At 36.3% G+C, this 26,442-nt stretch overlaps 1 protein-coding gene and 1 pseudogene across 1 annotated transcript; one reads left to right on the plus strand and one right to left on the minus strand.

The window, feature by feature from the left end:
- Positions 1–2,835: 2,835 nt before the first annotated feature.
- LOC140148512 (solute carrier family 23 member 1-like) lies at positions 2,836–8,980 on the plus strand (annotated as a pseudogene).
- A 2,707-nt stretch (positions 8,981–11,687) lies between these two features.
- Positions 11,688–25,800, minus strand: LOC140148513 (uncharacterized). The gene is made up of 9 exons (XM_072170499.1): positions 25,778–25,800; positions 24,245–25,006; positions 23,713–23,807; positions 23,102–23,245; positions 17,757–17,950; positions 17,171–17,259; positions 16,534–16,608; positions 14,272–14,346; positions 11,688–12,698 (listed from the first exon to the last, which is right to left on the minus strand). The coding sequence occupies exons 1-9, from the start codon at positions 25,781–25,783 to the stop codon at positions 12,456–12,458; spliced, it is 1,683 nt and encodes a 560-aa protein (XP_072026600.1). The 5' UTR covers positions 25,784–25,800; the 3' UTR covers positions 11,688–12,455.
- Between the last annotated feature and the right edge of the window lie 642 nt (positions 25,801–26,442).

Here is a 26,442-nt window from a genome sequence, read left to right on the forward strand (position 1 = left end):
CCTAGCATTGAAATGCTTATCACTAACGGTAGCATGTCAATTGTCTCATTCCATTAGCCTACTCTTGTCAGATATGTACTTTATTACCAGTAATTAGGTCTAGTGGTTTTTACTATTGCTCTTCAGCTAAAAAAGTATACATGTAATGTGACATTTTAATATGGTTATTTTGCCTTTATAATTATACACTTAAAGGAAGGTGACCTGATATATTTGGAAAATGGAATTCTTTAAAATTGACATATAAGTTAAAATGTCATCCCTTTCCAGCATTCAAAAAAAAAGAACATGTAAATGTTTCTCGTAAATGTGACTAATTCCTTATGGCATTACTGACTTTTATACGGAATGATAATCATGATAATATAGTCTACAGTGACTTTATTAATTATATTCATGTAATAAATTGATATCAAATGAGAGATCCTATTTTTCTCATTAACATACTGAAATTAGGAGTTCCAAATCGGTGTATTTCTGGAGAGATCATCAAAAAACTGTCGAATTAAGTCTCAAACGTGGTATATCACAGTTTTAGTCTTAGACTAATTCAACAGTTTTTTGATAATTTTTTTGGAAATATACGGATTTCGAACGCCAAATTTAAATATGTTAATGAGAAAAATTTGAGCTTTCATACCAAAATCTGCATCTTGATGGGGTAAAGTGGGGATATGAGGCTGTCAATCAGGTTACCCACCTTTAATACAAAACTTACCAAACTGAAATCAAGAAAATGTTATCATACCCAATTGTTATGTCCACTTCCTAAGGGTAATCATTCAGTGACTTGGTTGAACTTATTATTATATTTATGCACAATGCACATATTGGGGGTGCATCTAAACATTTTAATGTTTTGTTGATGGGTTTGGTGATGGTCTTGTTGTAACATGCAACAAACTCAACTAAGGACGTGTTCTCACTACAAACATGGGGTCTCGTACCTAGGTCCGAGTCCACATACAAGTGGACTCGGTCCACATTGATTTCGCGTTCTCACTAACACCAAAATGCTGATGTAGGACCGACTCCACTTACCCGGATGTTATAATAACAAGCACTTCTAGGCATGGCCATGACGTCACAAATTCTGTTGCAATGCACGTTTTGAGCCGAACTCACAGCACAAATCAAACTTTACGATAGTAGGGGCCTACACTATCAATTTTAGCTAATTTTGAAAGATCATGTTTTATTTACAGGCCCCTGATATATTTCTTCAAACTATGGATATTTTGCTATACGTATTTGGAAAAATCTGAAATAAACAGCTCTAAAAACTGTTTTTTTTTTATTGGGCCTATACGTGTAAAATGAGAGAAATACATCGGTTTGTTTAATATTTCTGATTTTGGTCAAGCACGCTGATTCACACGCAACACAACCTCTTTTACCATAAAAATGGTAATTTTAACTCAGTCTAGCAAAATGTACACCTCAAAAACGATTCATATTAAACCTGAATATCCTTTTGTACTATCCAGTAAAGCCCAATGTCGCTTTGTTTAATTCTGAAACTTGATCAAATATGTATCTTGCCGCGATGCCGTTGTTTTCACACTGCACGAGAAGCATGCTGCTCATCAAACTACGGCAAGCATCTCGAACGAACGTCGTGTATTTTCCCCTCGACTTTCTGCATAAAAAATAAATGTTGTAAATTACATGAAATAAAGCCTGTATAAATTTGTTCTATAATACCAGCATTGAATTTTTAAGTTGAAAATGCATATGTTTAAATTTAATCATGGAAAATTATATAATGTAGGCCTATAATACAACGACAGCCGTCAAGGTTGTGCATTTCCGGTATAAGTGGATCGAGTCCACTTGTAAACGTGTTCTCATTATGCTGTTTGATACCACGTCCTAGGTACGAGACTACCTCAATTAGGTGGTCTCGATGCTACATCCTGGATGTAGGATCGAAACCACTTATTTCGCGTTCTCACTATGCTTGGAAGTGGACTCGATGTAGGATGGATAAAAATGACATTATTTTCATTTGGTTTACAATGATAATAACGGTTTTTGATCATTTTGAATGACGTTTCTATCATTACAAAGAGAAAGATAATAATATCATCCAAGATGTGTTTTTTTAGTTAAGGTGGTGCAACATGATTCGTTCATTAATTCGTTAATTAAATTTCTTAATATTTTGATAATTTTCATGTGGTGATATAAATTTATATAACCAAAATCAAAGCAAAAATATGGTGTTTTCCAAATAAATCGCATGTCCGAGGGTCCTGCGGCCAAATAAGTGTCAGAGATGTCATTTTGGGCAGTTTTTGCAGTATTCAGTGGCGTACCGTGGCCGCTCCTACCCCGGGGGGGGCTGAAGAAAATTCAACCTTGCCGCCCCTTCCTCACAAGTCCGAAAAGGTTGACCCAAATTTTTTTTCGGTGGTTTGAAAAAGTGAAGGGAAAAAAAGGATTATAGGCGCTAGCGCCCTAAAAGCAACACATTTTGATATTTTGTGTTCCTTTTTCAAATTTTTTCCGCCTTTTTTCTTTACTAATTCTTTTGCCGCCCCTTCTTCTTCCGCCGCCTCTTCGTTTTTGCGAAGCCCCCCCCCCCCCATGGTATTACGCCACTACGCTGCAAAATTAATTACCTGCGATACGTCATAAGAGGTGCATGTCAGTGATTGTCGGACGCATGTGATTAGAACTCAGTGTGACAGTGCCGCCCCCCCCCGATAACATGCGCTGTACATGTGTATGATATTTGCATTTTCTTCTTTTCAATAGCTTTCTGGTGCTATTCTGCTCGCCTCTTCCATACAAATTATTCTCGGTTCAGTTGGATGCATCGGGCTTCTTCTGCGTTATTTTGGGCCTTTGACCATAACTCCAGTCGTGACGCTGACCGGATTGAAACTAGTCACCATATCTCTCGGTCTGAGTGGTGACCACTGGGGAATTGCAGCAATGTATGTTTCAGTGAACCAAGTATTTCAGATTTTGTTTTAGTGAACAAATTCAAATATTAGAGAACAAAAGAAACGATTTTTTTGTTTCTACCATAATATACCGGGACTATTATTTTACTACCGTGTCATAGCGGCAGAGGCTCCGGAAGATATTAAATATTGGGGGTGGGAGCAATGGTGCCTGGTCAAAATTATTGGGGGATGATACTTTCCATAGGCATCCTAATTATTGGGGGCGGGGGCGAAATTAAAGTCCTCTGGTTATAATAATAAAAATAAAAAAGGTTGCTGACGCGGTCGGTTTGTAGTTATCGGCTGTGCACCCATATGCGGTAAGCACCATAATCTCTATGAATCGAAGCACAAGTGTATTAATTGATGTTTACCGTTTTGTAATTTTCCACAGGACAATTTGTTTGATTATATTGATGTCACAATACTTGGCCTCAATTGATATCCCAATACCAGCTTACAATTCACGAAAACGCTTTTACATTGGTAGAGCACAAATCTTCCAATTGTTTCCGGTAAGTTGATAACTCAGAAGTCCATACATGATTAATCTCAAACAATCTTCGTCGATAAAGTGGTGAAGTTAACAATCGTTTGTTTAAAGTTCGGAGTTTTAGGATTGGTTTTGGTCACGTGGTTTCCTATTATCCCGCCTAAGCTCTTGACTGACGTCATTGCCGATATCTTTGTCTGTACCCTTTGTTAGAAACTGCTTTCCCCAACACAACAAAAAGCGCTCTATCTCATTGGGTAAAAACCAATCGCTGTCTCTCAGCGAAGTAGTATAAAGATGTTATGATTGCAGACAAGTTCCGCCCCTGACCTTTGGCTTCTGAACAAAAGAGAACGAATACTTATAACTTGAAACGAGGGAATGACAACACCGATGATGCAATGATGTAATCATGATGATGCTGATGATTTTTGTTTTAATTAATATTACTTTTATTACTGTCTCTAATCAGATTATCATCGCAATCATAACAACGTGGATATTTTGTGTGATATTGACAGTAGCTGATGTATTTCCAGATGATCCGACTAATCCTGCGTATAATGCACGTACTGACATTAAACATGACGCACTCGTTGCTACGCCGTGGTTTGTTGCTCCTTATCCTGGTATGTATCGGCCTATGAAACATTGTTTGAAACAACTAGTGAGGGTTGTGCAATATAATCATCTCCGAAACGACGTGAAAATGACGTCACACACAAAATAATATAACCTTTTAAGTTTTACGGTCAGCAGCCAGGGTTCGAACCCTGGTGTAAAATTTAGTTTTTTTAATTCTTTTTACTAATGCGCTGTGCCGTTTTTTCGAACACGCCCCTGAAAATTGAAATTGATGGGCACTTCGGAGTTAAAATAAATCAAAGGAACATTAATTGAGTTGTCGATTGACTTGTTCCAAATATCCCTTCTCCTCTACCCCATCATATTCTCTTTATTTTCAATTTTTATGAGTCTCCTTTCGTATGATCCGTTGAATTTAACGTTTTACATTCGATCTCCAATGAACACCATTCGTTTTGACAGGGCAATGGGGAAGACCATCTATTACTGCGGGGCATTTTTGGGTGTAACTACTGGAGTTTTTGGTTCGGTTCTTGATTCAATTGGAGATTACTACGCATGTGCAAGGATATCCTCAGCACCAAAGCCTCCTGATCATGCTGTAAACAGGGGTATATTGATAGAAGGCATCGCCTGTTTGTTTGCTGGTGCATGGGGCACTGGCATTGGAGTGGCTTCTTACAGCGAATGTATTGGAAACATCGGACTTACCAAGGTTAGTAAATGTACCTATTTCACTTTAAAGCAGAACAAATATACTAAAACATTGTAGTTAACTATCAATATCATTAGGTACTACTATCTAGCATATCATAACGACCACCAAAGCGGCCAAGTAGTACAATTGATATCAAATAATGAAAATATAATAGTTCACATTTAGCACTCTTAATAGCTTCCTCTTTTTCAAATTCATACTTTATATAAGTATTAAGGTATTTACAAATTGACGTAGTGTCTGTTTTACCAATAATCCTACTCTACAGTATCTTAGTGAACAAAAAGATGCAGCTACAGTTCAGGAGAACCACAAGTATTTGTGGATTGTTAGTTGAACATAATCCATACATTTTAAAGCTAACAGTTGAGACATTTGATTTCAGGTTGGTAGCCGAACTGTTGCGCAAGTGACTGGCGTAATTATGACACTCTTGGCATTCTTCGCTAAGGTTGGTGCCCTAGTTGCTACTATGCCATACCCAATCATTGGTGGTGCTCTTCTTATCGGTGGAGGTATGTATCTCGCCTTTGGACATTTAATAATGTGTTTTTTTTAAATCAGTTCTTTTGATCATTGTCTTTCAATTACTTTAGCTCATGTGTCATCAAAAATGATACACAAACTGAATTGCCACATTTGCTTTTCAACAAGTGTCACTTTGCATGGTGCAGAGTTCCACTGTTGGCACTTGTGCCACAGTTTAAGGTACTCGTGGAGAAGTCACATTCAGGCCAGGGGTGCGTCACCCCTGGCTACGACTTTGATTCTGGCAGTCAAGGAGAGATACCAATTTCCATGCAGTATTTTGGAATTGGTGGCTGCAATTTTCACGCCAAAACATGGTGCTTTGACGGTTGGAAAAGTAATGTAGTCTTCTTGGAGCCGACAAAATAATAGACATGTTAATTGTTGACATCATTTATCATTATTAGCTTGGCAAACCATGCTATCTAGTTTAGTTGGCACGTGGTAGGTAGTCAATAGATTATACAAATGCAAACCAAACTCGGAAAATAAGTCAAATAATTTGAACGCATGTTGTAAGTAATAAATACACGTTTTTATGTATTTATTTTTCAGGCGTGGTACTTGCAGTTGGTTTATCCAATCTACAATATATCAATCTAGATAGCACTCGTAATTTGCTGGTGGTTGGCATTTCATTCAGCGGTGGTTATGGTATTCCACTGTGGTTGTCGAGTCACCCTAACACGATTCAAACAGGTTATTATACCTTTAAAGCCATAATGTATGACCTTATAATATGAAATTGGTTATTTTTTTTCCAAACCTTTTGTAATGTTTACACATGTTCCAACTTGCACCTAAATGGAATTGGCCAAATTTGTTGTCTTTGTAGGTCAACAGAGCAAAGTTCGACATATTATCATAATTTAAAAATTATGATAATATGTCCTCCCATAGAACTGCATGTTAAACGGCCAAAATAACCAGTGGAGGTTCTTTCACTTTACCTTATCATTTCAACTTACAATGGACAGAAACCCTTCCCGGCAGTTATTACTAATATTATTTCAACATTTTGAATAAAGAATAACAAAATTAAAATTGGACGGAAATCGTACATTAAGGCTTAAAAGGTAAAATAAGTGTGGACTTATTGCTGAATGCTGAGCTTGTTTCATGATTTTGGAGATTGTGCAAAGCCATTGCACCTACAAACTTCACCTTACGCCTGCCTGACCCTTAATGACTAAATTTATTATAATGATGATTATGACAATGACAATATTTATGTGATGATGATGATAATGATAACGTTAATAATACTGATGATAATAATGCAATGGTGATGATATTCTCACAGTTCAGTAATACCTAATTATCCCCATAATTTGGGTTGCTGGGTATATGGATGAACAATATGATAAGCATTGTGAAAAATAAAATTACAATAAAACAATTGCAACAAATATAATCTCCATCTTTATAAACAAACTTTATTGTTCATATAGGTTCATCAGAATTAGACACCATCCTGGTAGTGCTGTTAACAAATGATGTTTTCGTTGGAGGAATGATAGGTTTCTTCCTTGACAATACCATGCCTGGTATGTACAATAGAGAACCGTCTGATCCTTTTGAAGGGCAAAGCAAACTCATATAAGTAATGCGTACACGGTTCTGAACTAAACCATATTTTGTTCTCTTCCATGTTACTTTCAAAAATGATTTTGTCTCTAATATCATTCAGCATAACATTCTTGACATGCTGGGTATTTCAAAAGGATTACACCAACCTCCCTCCCCCATGTCACAAAGAAATCAGTTACGCCACTGCTGTTGCCCACCGCCCAAACACACACCCCTATCAGTATCATACTTATGAAATCGCTGATCAAAGGGGCATATCACAGATTATATAGCTGGTATCATGCTAATTATAAAGTATAAAAGTAACATATTTAATACCATGTTACTTCCAGGTACCTTAGAAGAGCGTGGCATGATGAAATGGTTAGAAGCAGCTGATGAAAATGACCAGACTCTAAGCTCTATAAAGGGTTACGATCTTCCGTTTGGTATGAACTACATAAGAGGGTCGAAACTTTGGAGACATTTACCCTTTAGTCCAACATTCCAAGGATATCCATGGGAAAAGGTTTCAGTGATCAAATCCGCAGGTGAATATATAGTTAGACTTCTCCGTAGTCCACTTGCCCATTTTGCATACTCTGGTTATTACATTTAATCATTAACTCGATTTGTATTAATTTTGTGTGCAGTCAGCCTACTCCCTTTGTTAGAATTTTAAAAAAACTGGTAAATTCAGCAATCAGAATTTGTTGATGTGAGCACTTTTACTGTCACTAATTATATTAACTCGTTATGACCATTTACTATTCGACACTTTAATTGTAATATATCGGTATTATTTTGAGTTCAACGGAATACGTTCATCATGATTAATAATAACATATTTTTATTTACCAAAATTCGACTATGGCATAGTCTAATATATGATATATGGTACACGAAATAGATTACTACGAGGGTCGGTCAGTATATAATGAAAGTTGACCTTTGACCCTTATATTGAATATTTAGATGAAATTTCTTGATGATCACATGAAGAATGTACCTTTGTCATTAAAACCACATAATATGTATAAGTTATACCATATACTTGATTATGTAACAGTATTAGCATAAAATCAATAGACTAGGGACGCTGTCAAATCACACAAAAAGGCAGGCCTTTTAAATTACAGCGAAGACACATGTTTATAACGTTTGAGAACAGCAGAAGTACATGGTGGATATATCTAGTTTTGGGCAGGTGTAAACACTAGGTCCTGGGTCTGCTTTTGGTAAAATATGAGACTTTTCATTATACTTAGTTGGAAATGGGACGTCTTTGAACTTCAACAATTTTAGAACTTGGAAGGGAAACAACATTATTCTTCAAAAATGTCGAAAATGATAAAGCAGTTATTACAAAGGACATTAATTATCTCCAAAACGAAACAGATGAAAATATAATGAATGGTCTCGTGCGAGAGTTGGTACTTAGGACAATGTTAACTGATGCAAATCAAACAACAATCTCATGCATGCGTAGGTGGGATGATCGATATAACATGCTGGAAATGTATGAAAATTGCCAAATTTCATGTAAATAGGGCTCAAAATATTACAAAATGCTATGAAAATAGAAATTTAACAATTGATTGCAAAATTTGGGAATTTTGTGGAAAAAAACAGGTGTACTGTCCATACTGACTGACCCTCTTGCATACTTTGTTTTGTTTTGCAGATTGAAACTCAAGTTCAAAATTCTAATCCAATGTGATGGACACAAGGAGTGTGATGACCAATCGATTTAACTATAACTTGGACATGAAGACTCAATATCGTGGCCTGTAATGTGTCACATATTGTGAATTGTTTCATTTCGTTGGTCAAGAGAAAAACACATTGGAAAGTTGGGTGCACTTATTAAAGTGTTTCCATCCTCGAAGAGTTCCTAACATTTCCAAACTGAAGTATTGACTTCATGTGAAAATGTACCAACCATACTGACTTTCTTTGAAATTTTCTTCAAAAGGGATCATTTTCAATCTCAGCAACCAGTCTTGGATAAAAGATTTTGTTGGTCTGTGTAAAATTTGGGGTGAAATGAGTACCCTATATAGCCCTAGCATTGAAATGCTTATCACTAACGGTAGCATGTCAATTGTCTCATTCCATTAGCCTACTCTTGTCAGATATGTACTTTATTACCAGTAATTAGGTCTAGTGGTTTTTACTATTGCTCTTCAGCTAAAAAAGTATACATGTAATGTGACATTTTAATATGGTTATTTTGCCTTTATAATTATACACTTAAAGGAAGGTGACCTGATATATTTGGAAAATGGAATTCTTTAAAATTGACATATAAGTTAAAATGTCATCCCTTTCCAGCATTCATGCAAAAAGAACATGTAAATGTTTCTCGTAAATGTGACTAATTCCTTATGGCATTACTGACTTTTATACGGAATGATAATCATGATAATATAGTCTACAGTGACTTTATTAATTATATTCATGTAATAAATTGATATCAAATGAGAGATCCTATTTTTCTCATTAACATACTGAAATTAGGAGTTCCAAATCGGTGTATTTCTGAGAGATCATCAAAAACTGTCGAATTAAGTCTCAAACGTGGTATATCACAGTTTTAGTCTTAGACTAATTCAACAGTTTTTGATAATTTTTTGAAATATACGGATTTCGAAACGCCAAATTTAAATATGTTAATGAGAAAAATTTGAGCTTTCATACCAAAATCTGCATCTTGATGGGGTAAAGTGGGGATATGAGGCTGTCAATCAGGTTACCCACCTTTAATACAAAACTTACCAAACTGAAATCAAGAAAATGTTATCATACCCAATTGTTATGTCCACTTCCTAAGGGTAATCATTCAGTGACTTGGTTGAACTTATTATTATATTTATGCACAATGCACATATTGGGGTGCATCTAAACATTTTAATGTTTTGTTGATGGGTTTGGTGATGGTCTTGTTGTAACATGCAACAAACTCAACTAAGGACGTGTTCTCACTACAAACATGGGGTCTCGTACCTAGGTCCGAGTCCACATACAAGTGGACTCGGTCCACATTGATTTCAAGCGTTCTCACTAACACCAAAATGCTGATGTAGGACCGACTCCACTTACCCGGATGTTATAATAACAAGCACTTCTAGGCATGGCCATGACGTCACAAATTTGTTGCAATGCACGCTTTTGAGCCGAACTCACAGCACAAATCAAACTTTACGATAGTAGGGGCCTACACTATCAATTTTAGCTAATTTTGAAAGATCATGTTTTATTTACAGGCCCCTGATATATTTCTTCAAACTATGGATATTTTGCTTTACGTATTTGGAAAAATCTGAAATAAACAGCTCTAAAAACTGTTTTTTTTTTATTGGGCCTATACGTGTAAAATGAGAGAAATACATCGGTTTGTTTAATATTTCTGATTTTGGTCAAGCACGCTGATTCACACGCAACACAAAAAAAAAAAAAAAATGGTAATTTTAACTCAGTCTAGCAAAATGTACACCTCAAAAACGATTCATATTAAACCTGAATATCCTTTTGTACTATCCAGTAAAGCCCAATGTCGCTTTGTTTAATTCTGAAACTTGATCAAATATGTATCTTGCCGCGATGCCGTTGTTTTCACACTGCACGAGAAGCATGCTGCTCATCAAACTACGGCAAGCATCTCGAACGAACGTCGTGTATTTTCCCCTCGACTTTCTGCATAAAAAATAAATGTTGTAAATTACATGAAATAAAGCCTGTATAAATTTGTTCTATAATACCAGCATTGAATTTTTAAGTTGAAAATGCATATGTTTAAATTTAATCATGGAAAATTATATAATGTAGGCCTATAATACAACGACAGCCGTCAAGGTTGTGCATTTCGGTATAAGTGGATCGAGTCCACTTGTAAACGTGTTCTCATTATGCTGTTTGATACCACGTCCTAGGTGCGAGACTACCTCAATTAGGTGGTCTCGATGCTACATCCTGGATGTAGGATCGAAACCACTTATTTCGCGTTCTCACTATGCTTGGAAGTGGACTCGATGTAGGATGGAGTCCACGTCCTGGTATCAAACAGGCATAGTGAGAACGCGCCCTAAGTTATGTAGTGTCAAAGAGACACAATTCTCTGCATTCTGTATGCTTTTTATAAGAATAAAATATTATTTGGAGTAAAGATTTGGACTGAAATTTTTTGTCTTTTTTTACCTACATGGCTACAATCGTGCCTGCTCCGGATTTTCTATTACCGTATTACAAGCACTAGCATTACAAACAAGAGTATCAATGGTACTATAGTTCAATTATTATTTGAAATTCCAGTTTTATTTCACCACTTATTTTACATGACATTTTACCAATTTAGCATGGTAAGTTGCAAAAGACATATTGCTTAAATGATTAATTTGCAGATAATGATCTGTAAATTGTAATACATGATTTATACAGTTGGTTTGTATGAATATTCAAGTTAACAATTATGACCAATTTACTTGGTTTAAGGGGGTACTACACCCTGCCCAATTTTGTGCCTCTTTTTGCATTTTTCTCAAAAATTATAGCACATTGGTGACAAGTAAGATATGTATATTATAGGGGCTAGGACTACAACTACTGCACTGGAAATTTTATTCCAACACAGACAACAGTTGTGGAGTTACAGTCAAAAATGAGGGAAAACCAATATTTGATCAATAAATCAATAACTACTTGCCTTGATTTGCTGAATTTTCAGTGCAGTAGTTGTAGTCCTTGCCCCTATAATATACATATCTTACTTGTCACCAATGCGTTATAATTTTTGAGAAAAATGCAAAAATAGGCACAAAATTGGCCAGGTGTAGTACCCCTTAACAGATATTTCATCTTACGTAATCCTGGTATTACTACATGTATCAGTGATGGTACGGTATTCTCAAACAAAATAATTGAGTGATAAAATTGTCAGATATACTTATACTTTTATATGGCTCATTTTCATTTAACTCTCTCCATGCGGATGTCCACTGCAGACGACAAGTTTCAATTTTCTTTAAAAATTCAGAATTGTACATTTTCATGATCGTATTTGGAATCAGCATGAAAAATGCATTGAAATGAGTACAAACAAGCTTAGTATAGTTTTAGTGATTCTTAAGATAGATAGTTTGAGAAAATAACTCAAAACATTTTATGTTGAAGCCTATGGCCTGCATGCAGAGCATTAATTTATCTGAACAAAAAACAGTATGGGTTTATCAAAGTAAAGACCAGAGTATTGAGGATGACAACCAAATGGGCATAACCAAGTATTTTGGTGCAAAGCTCGTAGTACAAAATTAGTATGGTTCAGATTTAGCATCAATGAAATTTGATTGGATTGGATCCAGAAATATTCAACTGAAGGTTATCTACTTGTGTAATATCTCCTCCAACTTACTGTCTAGAGAACAGGTTTCCAACATTTTTGGGAAAGCAAGCCCAATTACTTGTGATAAGCCAAAATTGTGTTGCATATCCCATCTCCATAGCTTTGTGATCCCACTGTTTGGCAGTCCCTGGAATTGAGTATGTAATTATGTGCAGTGGGTTGTCAGAGTCTAATGGATTGAAGGATCATATCAAATGATGGTTCCTTTTATCAGATGAATAATACCTGAGCAAGTACAAACTTCAAAATCTCATAAAAAACATTATGTTCTGGTTTTTTCAACATGTTCAAAGAAAGGCTTATCTTTTGCAGCATCACGCTTCTGTTGCCAGTGTTTATCTCTTTTTGGTCATCTTGCTCCTTTCTTCTTTTTATTGGTTTCATTTTCAGTGATGCTTCCCAGTTCTTTCTATGCAGCATATAAAGCTTCATGACAGCTTGCGCATCCTCTACCTATTAACAAAATAAGAAGATAAAACATTCAATTTTAGGAGAAAAAAAACATACCCTGCTTTACGGGCAGATGGACTTTTCAAGTAACATGGTTTGGTCAGTTATGTTTTGTTTTGTTTTCTGGAGTCTAAAATGACCCAAAATATCAGATCACCAAAAGCTTGAAAATTTGGCAAACATTTGATGATTTTTTTTGCAAACATATTTTGAAAATGTTCAGAATTTTTTTTACAAATTTTCAGTCAACATGAACAAATTTTGGCCTAATTGGGGTGCAGTATCCTAGGTGCTAATGAAGGGTAACAGTGTGCTTAAGAAGCATTACAATCATCCATATCGAATTATTCTTTCTCCATTCTGTGAAAGTGAAAATTTTCAAGATATCAATTTTTCGCACTTTGCCAATTTTTATCTGTTTCCCTTGTTTTTGTATTCACTATTTCAAGTTTCCTTACATTGACCTATACCCAAAAGGAATAAATTTGTGTGTGGTTAATTTCGCGATAACAGCTTGGAACGGAAAAATAAATGTAGCATGAAAACTTCCACTTTTACAGTAGTCTATTCGATTGAATTCAATATGGAGTTATGTGCTTACTCCAAAAACAATGTTTTTTCCCAAAAAAATAAGGTTTGTGATGAATGAACATTTACTCAACAGCCAAAATGATATTAGTCCAAATGTACAGGACTATATGTTGACCAAATGAAATTTTGCTATCTCCCACTCTGTGGTAACCACTTATGTAGTAAGAATATCTTATTCTGTCTATTATTTAAAATTCAAGGACTTTTCAAGGTCCAAAAGCATGATTTTTATGGACTTACCACAACACAAAAAGCTGCATATTAACTGAAATAACAGCTCCTCTCCACTCCCCAACTTTGGTCAAATTATACTTCAGGTAAAATTCCAATTTTCAAGGACTTTCAGGACCTTGAAAAGCCATTTCAAATTCAAGGACCGTGGGAACCCTGCTATTACCGCTGCTAGAATACTTGTTTTTCCAGGTGCGTAGCATATAAGGGTACCAAAATAAACCTTAGGTTCCTAGCATGGGCTGAAATCATAACTTGTTTAGAACAATAGAAACCGGCTCCAACAGGACAGAACCATCCAGAACCAGCAGTGGACCGCTGGTCGAGTTTTTATTTCATTCCTAAGAGTTTGTCTACTTCTTTTTTAAATGACCCAGGATAAACAGAACTACTTGATTTTGAGATATTAGCACACTGGCGAAAAATCAAGTTAAAAAAGGCAGCAGTAGATTGGTTAAGGTGTATTTTTGAAACATCTAACAGGTAATGCTCAGTAACATAGCCAGGATTTTAATGTGAGGGGCAAAGCCAAATTTTCGTCCTCATTTGTCAATTTTTTATCCCATTTTTAGTCATTAGTCAGACTCTTTACTCTTTGCCATCCCCATTTTACCCCTAAAAAATTGGGGAAGGGATCTCATCGGCTATGCCTCTGGTGATGCTAATTAGTAAAGGAGTAGGTCCTATGCAATACAGCAAAGTATCCTATGCATCTCTATATCAAGGAGTAGCTATGATGATATGCATTACTTACTGAATTGTGCTCTCCCTTCTGGAAATCAACATTGAGGATTTTCTCTACCAAACCCTTGAGACCTGGTCGTCTACTCTGTGGAATGATGAAAATGAAAACGAGGTTGTACAAGCTGTATCAAAATGATTGGTACCCATCAGTTTTCATTGATAATGGATGAGCATGACACATGAACATCAACATAAGATCCAAATAATTTGTACATTAATTGCAAAAACAAGTAATAAACTATACATTCTGGATATTTCAAATGTATCCAACATTGTCTTTGGAAGAGGCAGTTGTTTCAATGAACATCAAAATTGATGGGTACCAATCATTTTGATACACCCTGTATGTTGTCACAGGTGGTCTGGATTGATAATTTATTGAGCAATTGGGCTATTCCAGTTGAAATCCATACACCCACTATGGAAGCCATAACCTTAATTCACCAGTGAAGTGTTACGTGTAATCCGATTATTACCATGTCAACTAGATCACTAGAGTTCTGCAACATGATCCAAATGATCACAAAACAAAAGTCTATGGCATGTACTACTAATAATGCAAAAGGTGCATGATCCAGTTACCAAGGAGTTATGCAACCACTTTGCTGGCAAATCTCCACACAGGGGAGTGCAAATTTCAAATGGGGTTTACCTGAATGGGTGACTCAATTTGTAATCTACGCCCCCTGTGTGATAGATTAAGGTTATGTCTTACATTGGGTGTGTGTGTATTTCTACTGGAATAGCTCATTATGATTACAGTACCCTTTCCCTGTTTAATTGATTACATAACAAAAGCATAAAGACTGAGAGGAAACAGAACTGTACCAATACGTGACTCCATCAAAGCCACCAATGTTAAATATACCACTGCCCAAGTGGTGCATAGGGCATAACTTTCAATTCAATGTATATCATCACTGAGACTTCAAAAACCAAATAATGACATTATCAGTTTCATACGCCCTAACATTACAGTTGCAAATAAATACCCCCGTTTTATTGGTGGAATGAATTATCAAGTAGGCTTGATCTGTTACAGTTTGATCAGCTCGTAATTGGTGGTAAATGTTAGGCTTTTACCACTACGCCGAAAAATAGATCAACATTGAGAGCGCGATATAGTTGACCTGTATGGTCTATAATGTGCATATTGAAGAAAGTAGACAAAGTATAGGACTTGAATGAATAATTTTCTGGCGAGATGTCACAAGGTGATTTTTGAAATAAAATATATTGATATTAATCCGTGATGGTAAGAGGCTCGCCGATTACAAGCTGATCAATCTAGGATTTTTATTGATCTAAAATGATCGTAATAAAGCTTGAAAAATCTGTCAAAAATATGATGATTTTTTTTGGCAAACATATTTTGAAAATATTCTGATTTTGCTTCAAAAATTTTCAGTCAAAATCAATCAATTTTGGCTGATTTGACATGATTTTATAGCAAATTGAAAAAAAACCTCCCAAGATGCAAAACTGGGTTGGTCAGGAACGTAAAACAGGTGTTTTTTGTCGCCAAACATAATTATTCATTTTTTAGTTAAACTGGGCATAATGATAAGATGCCTTTAGTGCTATTTTCGATCTTTGAAATCCCCCCTCTCATTTAAAATTCTGAGCCTGCTGCATACATATGATAAGGGCTCATATTGAAATTCCCTTACACAGGAAGGTGTGCACCATCCTGCAGCTTTCCTGTGCTAGCCTTCTTTTGTTAAAATCCTGGGCATGGTGTATCACTGATGCATATAGTCCATCCGTTTTATGACCGAGCTTTCCTGAGGCGCACGCTTAGCGAGGGGAATCCTGCCTTCTTTCTGTGTGAAAACGTGGTAGGGTATTTCAATATGAGCCCTAATAGTAGGTGTGTTTAGACGGTAGCCTACTTTTGAATGTAACTTACAAGCAAGCCAGCAATTAAATTATGCTACATGCGAGTGTGTGTCCACAGGGGACTTACTTGTAAGCCAACTCAAAAGTAAGCGTGACCTTCACTGGTAAATTATGCTATGATTATACACAATCAGAATAGGATTGGGTCATCAAGGTCATGCTTACATGCGAGTTTACATACAAAGTCTTGTTCACACTGGCTTTACATTCGAATGTAGCTCGCTACATGTAAGATATCTTACATGTAAAATCATCAAAAGTAATTTGCATGTAGCTACATGCGAGTGCGTTTAGACAGGCACTACATGCAAGTTTATATTTGAATGTACTTACAAGTGACTTCACAAGTGATTGTCTGAACAAGCCTACTTACTTTAAACATCTGCCTGAAAGGTTCATATCTGAATGTATCTCGTACCATCCTCTTTGGGTGGTCTAGAAATAACACCTGTAATATCAACAAACAAAGGTACAATTATTTGAAAAATTGTAATAATTAGACAATGCACACACCCCCCAACACACACCCCCACAGACACACGCACCTCCAAACCCATCCACACATGTGACCAGCTGCAACAAAACCCTGAACAAGTCGCCAGGTATGTTTTTGAGTTATAGACCTTTAAAGATGACATTCCCATAAAAAAAAAATCAAATTTTGGAATTCCTAATTTCATGGTATTTGACCTTGGGACTGAATGGACTTTCAAACCCTTGAAAGTACTTATTAAAAAGAGGTTTATTTAATCAATAATTGACAGTTGAACTATATTAATCCCTATTCAATCCTGTGTAAAGCAGGAAACTAATTAGCCAAAATATATCAAGGTATCATTTTCAAAATTATCCATATCTTGAAAAGTATTGATGCTATGTATATAATTTTGGTATATTTTTGAGGTTTATTGTCCCGTGCTTACATTTTGATTCAAATCATGCAATGTCAAAATGCAACTTGTTCCTTGTTTCGTCAGAACGGGTCACATATATAAACAAAATGTACTGACCTTCATGTCATTCTGAAGTGCATGTCCAACAAGTATCCTTCCCTTGAGTAAATCAGCTACCTCTTTTTGAACTGTCAGGAAATCTTCCGCTGGAAAGACAAAAACAAGCACAGAAAATGAGATCCACATTTTTCTCAAATGCCAGTGGTAAAAGCAGTATTGTACCATAAAGCCAAAACAAACTGTTTTGATTGTCCATATAGATCCCCCCCAAAAGGTAGGGTCGGTCAATTGGATTGTTTTTTTAATTTTCAAGTCATAGGCAAAACATATATGGGCCTAATTACCTAAATAGGTGTTAATTAGAATATTTCTCAACTGTATTACTTCATTCATGTTTAAAACTGTTTAGAAGTGTGAAAAATAATTGTTTAAATAACTTTTCAGGATATCAAGAATTATGAAAGAAAAAAAAAAACCAAGAAATTTCCAAAATCAATATCTGTATTATATTGTTCAGTAAAAACTTTTTTCAGATTTTCCATGATTTGGATTGGGCATCAAAATTATCATGAGCAATGAAGAATTGAATTGGATTGGAATTGAAATCAATTTTCTGGAGTGATTAGTTTTGAATGCATCTTACCAGTTTCCAAGTCCTTGGGTCTTACTCCACTAACCCATGTCCTGTAATCAGTCACATCTTCTCTTGCTGCCACAAATTTATCATACAAACAATGCCCATATTGATTGACAATAGACACTCTAGCTAACAGGTTGTCCTTGCCGTCTCTACCGGCTCCTACCATCTCACAATCCAGGGCTACACACTTGGTAGGCCTATGGAAAAAGAAACATGACATAGCCAAAATATTTTATGATAAGTATCATGATAAGTATCATCTTTTATCACTTATAATAATGATCCACTTTTCACACTAAAGGTAAAGGTAAAGGAGATAATCCTGTATAAACAGTGATCGGAGTGCCCATCTCTCTTTCACTGGCGATTGGGCCAGACTCCTCCATGTAATGTTGCTATAGGGATCGCTACACCTCCTCTACAGCGAGTCTGTTACCTTCCCAGCATTTAAGAATGCCGGTGCCCATTTAAACACCTGGGTGGAGAGGAGTAATCGAGATAAAGTGCCTTACTCAAAGGCACAACACGATGGTGTCGTCGGGGCTCGAACCCGCAACCTTCCGATTATGAGTCAGTGCCTGTTCCGCTAGGCCACCGTGCTCACACTAAACTGACAGGTAATTCAGGTCATTTCCGTTTCTACATCCAGCTACAGTAAGTTTTTCGAGTAGAAAATTTACAACATCAAGTTTTATGCTTTTCAACTTCAAGCTCATCTCATCTTGCATGAAATTATAACTGTTTCTTTTGTGTACAAAGGTAATGCAGAAAATTGAAGTTAAAAGTACGGTAACCAAAAATATACGAGAATTGTTTTTTCCCTTCAGTTCAAAAACTAAATTAGAGTCACGCGGTAGCCGTGACCAGCAAGTTTTTTTTTAAAAAAGACTGATAAAGAAGACTAATAACAGATGCTCCCGCGAGAATATATTTACACCTAACATTAAAACACTTGACTTCTATTGTTCGATGTTATTTTTCGCTGGGTACAAAATGTATTTAAAACCATGCTAAATGTTATTTACAGTCCCAGGTGTAATATCCTGACAACTCATTAATTCAAAAAGGGCCACCAATCCTACAGTCAATCATTGTTCATAATAAACAAATATTTTTGCTTCCATTTCACGCGGTATTTCATAGCGGAAATTAGTGGCAAATCATACTGATCCAGAATTTTTAGACACTGCTACAGGTCTACCTGGTTATCACCTTCACACTACTTTTTCAGATTCATTTCCAATTATACCCTAGCAATTTCTGAAATACCGTACATACAAATTCCGAACCCCATTCGCCAAAAAATCCAGTTTTTCACAATTCTTTTGTTCTTTTCGGACGACACATCAATTCATATAATTAATATTGTACATCGACACGCTATTTCACAGCCGAGACCCGTGGTCTAATGGTTAAGGCCTTTGACTCCTATTCCGGGGACCCGAGTTCGAAATCCGATGATTTTTACAATCTTTTATTAAATAATTAATTTTCGTTCATCAAGGATAACATAATTTTAAACATCCGGTGCTATTGTGATATTATTTTTTTTAAATCAAAGCAAGATGTTTTATTCTCAGGGAAATTGTTTATTATATTAAGAACCTATTTAAAAAAACACCACTGCACAGTGTCATACAACATCATCAATGATAGAGACCAGTTCTATGTATCCATGTACTGTAGCCCTTAGCGAACAAATAATAAAACAAATCTGAATAACACAAGAAACTACATCAGGATAACATAGGATATATGCAATACCACGACGTCACTAATTGCAGAGTCATTCTCACGTCGTGTTCACACGGTCGAACATTATTAAGAGTCACGCGGTAGCCGTGACCAGCAAGTTTAAAAAATAAAGACTGATAAAGAAGACTAATAAACAGATGCTCCTGCGAGACTATATTCACACCTAACATTAAAACACTTGACTTCTATTGTTCTATGATAATTTTTGCTGGGTACAAAGTGTATCTAAAACCATGTTTAATGTTATTTAGAGTCACAAATGTAATATCTTGACAACTCATTAATTCAAAAAGGGACACCAATCCTACAGTCAATCATTGTTTGATAATATACAAACATTTATGCTTCAACCAAATATGGAAGGCCATTGAAGTCATACGTAAAGACAAATTAGCAAAGCGGCAAAAATACCCAAATGCCTATTGAAAGGAGGGACTGTCCCCACCACAGATATACGGAACCCCCGATAGAGAGCAGGGCTTGAAGAATGAGGGAAAACCACAAACCGCGAAAGACTGCCAACAACCGCCGCTCAATAGGGATGTCAAACTAGATTGCCCCACATGGTTACAAAGAACCACAAACCGCGAATTTTGGATATCCACCTAAATTGCCCCGCGGGGCTACAAAGAAGTATGGTTATCCAACAAGCTTAAGCTATAAATTACCCCCCTAGAGATCAGAGCTTGAAGAACGATGGAGATTAAAAACCACAAATCGCGAAAGACCGCCAACAACCGCCGCTCAATAGGGATGTCAAACTAGATTGGCCCGCAGGGCTACAAAGATCCACAAACCGCGAAATATGGATATCCAAATTATCCACCGATAGAGGCCAGGGCCTGAAAAATTAGAGAAATTAAAACCACAAACCGCGAAAGAACGCCAAAAACCGCCGCTCACTACGGATATCCGACTAGATTGGCCCGCAGGGCTACAAAGAATCATAAACCGCGTAATTTGGATATCCAACAAATTAAAACCACAAACTGCGAAAGACCACCAACAACCGCCGCTCAATAGAGACATCCAGCTAGATTACCCCGCAGGGCTTCAAAAACCACACACCGCGAAGTATAGTTATCCAACAAGCTTAAATTATAAATTAACCCCTGATAGAGGGTAGGGCATGAAGAATGAGGGAAATTAAAACTACAAACCGCGAAAGACCGCCAACAACCGCCGCTTAATAGGGAAATCCAACTAAATTGCCCCGCAGGGCTACAAATAACTATCAACCGCGAAATTTGGATATCCAACTAGATTGCCCCGCAGAGCTACAAAAACCATAATCATTAAAACATAATTATCTTGCTAAGTCTGGCACTTAGACGCTTCCGTAGTATAAGCCTTGGTACATATACGCGCATTTCTCAGTTTCAATTTGAAGTAAATCGGACTGACTCTGTGTCTCGCTGGCATCGTCAACATTGGGTATGTGTTGTTCATATTTTACATTTTCTTAGTTGCCTTGAATAATTAAAGTATATTAAAATGTATATATGTATCGCTATTAACATTACAGTCACACGGTAGCTGTAACCAGCAAGTTTTAAAAGTAAACGGCTTATAAAGTTTTATTAAATTATTTACTGTCATAAAAATTAATCAAGGATAACATAATTTCAAACATATATTTTTTCGTTTTATTCGTTTTATGCAGTACTTCGTAACACGATGACTTTCCAAGCTTAGAGCTGATTGGCTACATTCATAAAAAGAAAGAAAATCCACCAAAAAAACGTTGACAACGTAAAGAAAGCAGCAAGTTTAAAAAGCCCCCACCTCGGCTCACTTTTTGAAAACAATAGCATCATTGCCATTAAGGGTACTTGCCCATCAGTTTCATTCAGGGGCGTGTTTGAAAAACGGCACAGCGCATTAGTAAAAAGAATAAAAATACTAAAATTTTCACCGGGTTCGAACCACTGCCAACTGCACTATGAATACTAAAGATACATACTGTGCCACGGTGACTGGGGTTAACATTCGGCGATTTTCAAAGATATACATATCAACACGTTTCTAGTGTATTGAAAATCAGACTTTGGTAGGAATACGGTCATAGAAAGACATATGACTCTACTTGTCTGTTTGTTTTTCATTTAATACAAATTAATTTTGATGAATTGAACTGGTACGACTCTTAGCACTCGTGATAAACGACGATTAATTTAGTAATAATAAAATGAAAACGCTGGGTCATTCACGACGCCATTTGTAATTCATGTCAAAACCTGGGAGGACCACACACATCCGTGTTGCATGTATACGTCTTAATCGATACTCAATGATCCAGACAATAGCGTTTGAATATGCCGCCCTGCTTGACACATCCTGTCATTTGCGGGAAGATATACTATAGGCCTACCCTAATAGCTTACAATAGATACCCCACCGTAAATAGCTTTTTTCATTGCCTCGCTGTGCCCGTTTATACTCGCACGGTACGCACTTTTGAACCATATTTTGTTCAAAAATTATAGGAAGGGACTGTTTTCAGCTAAAATGTTGGTTATCAGCAGATGCTTAATGATACCGGGAAGTGTTGCAGAAAGGTAAGCGTACTCTTTATTTATTCAAAATATCACATATCAATGAATTTAAATTGGAAATCCAAAAAGGAAATGTCAGGTCAAAATTCTCACCTTAGAATTATTGTGAAATAAAATCAAACCAAATTTAGGCTCCACAAACAACGTCCAATTATTCCCATTGGTGTTTGCTACACGTGCATATAATAAATTATGATTTGGGGCTAATTTGAGAAGAGTTAATGCCTCGAGTTTCAAAATACACCGAGTGATGTTTTTTGACCAAAAACATCGACAATTCAAGACTCTGTAAAAACAAATCAAGAATTTTCTGGGATAATTGCAACTAAGTATAATGAAAGTAATGATCTAAGCTACCAGATGCATCATTAATTTCCTGACTATGATATTTAGTTGTGGGAAAAGATTACTTTAATGTTTTGGCGGGATTATTTCCCGCCAAAAATTTCAACCAAAAAGAGCATGTAGCCTTAACACTACTTGTTATTCGTTTAATTCAATCATTGATCATGAACTTAATAATTATTATAAAACAAAACATATGATATTGGCCAAGAACAACATAATAACCTTTCTGAATGCTAACAACTTAATATCGCATCGGCACATTAAAGATACATAACGTTTCTGGAAATGTTTTAAGTTGATAATTATGACAAAGTTTAAATCAGTATCTTTTACAAATGGGACCAAGTTTCAAAAAGTGAGCCGAGGTGGGGCTTTTTAAACTTGCTGCTTTCTTTTACGTTGTCAACGCTTTTTTGGTGGATATTATACCACTTGCAATTCTCCAATTTATATTGCTAAATGTCACAGTGGCGTGCGCAGCACATTGAAAGTGTGGGGGGCAGGTTGTTCAGTTCCCCCGAATGGAATCTGATTAGGGGCAAATTTGGATGTTTTTCCCCGCATGACCAACAAAAGTGGAAGGGGGCCATGGCCCCCTGCCCCCCCCTTTGTGCACGCCACTGAAATGTCAAGCAGAAATTGAATATGATATGGAATCAATATCATATTCTGACCCTATCTCACACTCACCCATCTTCTGTTCCATCTGTAACAAATCTACTACTTCCTGATTCAGATTCGTTCTTCTTGGTTGTCTTGGCAACAGATGAGGATGCGTCATTAGTTCTCAACAACTCCGGGTCCACATCATCAAACCAAATATCTGGAGGTTTACTGATAAGGAAAGGAGTGAATTAATTAATGTAGGCAGGTAGAGCAAATTTACAAGATATCTGAAACAACACCAAAAACTGGTACATACCATAATCTACATACCTGCCAACATTGAAATCCCAAAAAGAGTACTCTTGATGCGAAGCGTAGCGAGCGGAGGTCTCGCGGTTCACGGCCGGGGGCCTGCTTAAGGGCTCCTGGTGGGGTACAGGGGCAATGCCCCGGTAGGGGTAGAGGGTTTCTACACTGTAAAAACCCTTATAAGCCTCTTACAGAAGACACATTTTATAGAAAAAGTCGCAAAAAACTTTGAAGATAAAAAATAATCCAAAAAAAACAAAAAACAAAAAAAGATTTTTTGACACCTGGAAATCTAGAAATTTTACTAAATATGACAGAATCTTACTAGTTGGCAGGTATGAATCTACTTTACTAGACAATGTGCATGAATTTGCAACTGGCTTTACCTTGTTTGAGTCTTGTCCTTGAAGTGGCCACCTTTCCCTCTGTGATGCATGTCCTGTTTCTTCTTGGACTTTGAGGAATCATCCTTTTGTAACTTCTGTAAATACAAAATGATTAAGATCTCAGTAAAGTTGGGGACAGAGCAAAAACATATGTTGTTTTCTGTTGTCAAATTCTAATTTTATAACTTAGAGGTCCATAGCCTGGGAGTGCAACAAACCTCTCCAAATCGACAAAGAACTTCCCACTTATCAGGTAAAAATGTTGTGTACCCAAAAAGGTCCAAAATAATCACAAAGAAAAATATTAGTACATTAGAGGTAACATTATTAGGGGGTGAGTCAAGTTTTTGTCTAATTGGTGTTTTTTTTTTGGGGGGGGGGTTTACATTCTGCAAATTCTGCACATCCCGCACATCCTGGCTATGCGCCAGCATGACAAGATTTCATTGCTACACAAGTCTAGCATATTACTACATTTTAAACAGCTGCAATTAATTTTCTAATTAGAAAGAAGCAAAGATTCCAAACTTACGCTCAACATAGCCTTCCAATTGGCTGACACATCTTCTGGTTCCTTAGGCAACACCACATCACTTTTGTTCCCATCTTTCTGCTGATCCTTCCCATCTTTGCCCAACTTGGATCCTTTCCCCTTTTTCTTCTTTTTCTTTTTCAAAGATTTATCAAATGAATCTTTTGTACTTTCATTTGGCACTGATAATGTCTGTGTTGTACTTGTTGCATTTTCCAGTGGTTTACCATTTTCACTCGTTTTTGACTTCATTTGATTACCTCCAACTGACAGCTGTTTTGGTTTCTTTTTCTTCCTTTTCTTCTTATTTTTCTTAACTGAAACATCTTTTTCAGCCTTTTCCAGTGGTTGACCATTTTCACTTGCTTTTGAGTTAACCTGATTATCGCCCACTGACAGCTGTTTCGGATTCTTTTTTCTCCTTTTCTTCTTCTTTTTTTTCTTAACAGAAACATCTTTTTCACTTTCTAAGTTTTGATCAGTTTTAGTTCTATCAGTATCATCTTGAATCTTTCTGTAACTCTCCTTTGTACCTGGTGTACTCTTCGCTCTTTTGAAAACATATTTTTGCTTTTTCTTCCATTTTGCAGCTTTTATACCCTTCTTGCCAGCAGCTATAGCACCTGCAGCACGTTTTATACTCTTAGCAGCAGGTGGCTTTGTCTGTCCAGTATGTTTCTTAGTGGATGATGGTTTGAATCTTTTGGGCTTGTTCTGGTATCCATCTTGAGTTAACTTCCTTTTGTCAGCCATTCTTGAGATCTGTAATATGATAAAAATGAGATGTATATTTATGAACTTCATCTAATGACATTTTTATTACCTAAGGGGGTACTTCACCCTCCATAAATTTATGACTTTTTTTGCATTTTTCTCAAAAACTAATATTAAACACAGTGGTAACAAAAGCTTATGTATATTATAGGGGCAAGGAATTCAATTACTACACTGAAATTTCAGTGACCCAAGACAAGCGGTTCATTATTTATGATAAGAAATGAGGTACAGCTAGGATGTACCTCATTTCCTATCATATATACTGAACCGAGTGTTTTGAGTCACTGAAATTTCAGTGTAATAATTGGATTCCTTGCCCCAATAATATGCGTAACTTTTGTTACCAGTGTGTTATTATTTTTTGAGAAAAATGCAAAAATAGTCACAAATTTACCACAAGGGTGTAGTACCACCTTAATTGGCCTCTGATCCATCTTTTAATGGTCATGATGGTGTAAAAGTGTGGCGATTTGACTTTTAGACCACCCTCGCTTCATGACAATTTTTTTTTACTTTTGCATCAAGGTTTAGTTTGCATCAGGGTTAAACAGAACTTTCCAAACACTTTGGAGTCAAAATTTAATGTATTGGAAGGAGGGCATGGCTTCGATAAATGAGGGAAATTCTGGGATAAAAATAATGTCAAAACAATTGTTTGAACACAAGTGAAAACAGCAATTTTTTCTAGGGAGTTTTTGTCTTAAAGAACCCCGGAAACAATTTAAAAATAATCGGAAATTCAAGCAAGACATGTACCTCCATAAAATCAGCAGCACTTTGGGCTCATTCTCCGAAAAAGTGTTCAAGTTTGGTCTCAGGAATGACAAAATGGCAACCACAAAGAATTCATGAAAATCATTCAGAATCGTAAACTTTGATAGTTTCAGAACACAAAACAATGCATCCATGGGTGATTTTTCAACAATACTTCATTTTCACATATGAGAACAATCATCTAGGCAATTATTTTAACAGATTGTTATCCATTAGAAATATGGTAACGTATCTGTGAACAATATTGGCGACATGGTCTCAAAGACCTGTTGGAAAAATTTCATAACCTGTGTTGTGATGTTTTATACTTTATAATAGGGATGACCAATGAACCATCAACTTGATTAGAACACTCCCATAGACATGCAGGGAGCTCAACTGTGCACTGCTTGCACATACATTTCTAAATTGATCTCATTCTTTCATTTTTCAATATTTTTCTGTAAAATTTGGGGAAGTTACTGCCAATTATATTTTGTAACTATCTTGCAAATTACAGCAACATAACTTTTTTTTTTTTTCTGTAAGTGCGAGTCAAAATTGGTCCATCGCCACAGTGCGCTTAATTGCCAGTGGCTGAGTTTAGCACTGCTCAAGAATGGCACAAAATATTCAAATCAGTAAGATCAGGTGAACAACGTAGCCTA

Source organism: Amphiura filiformis, chromosome 3 (genome assembly GCF_039555335.1).
Source record: "Amphiura filiformis chromosome 3, Afil_fr2py, whole genome shotgun sequence".
Lineage (NCBI taxonomy): Eukaryota > Metazoa > Echinodermata > Ophiuroidea > Amphilepidida > Amphiuridae > Amphiura > Amphiura filiformis.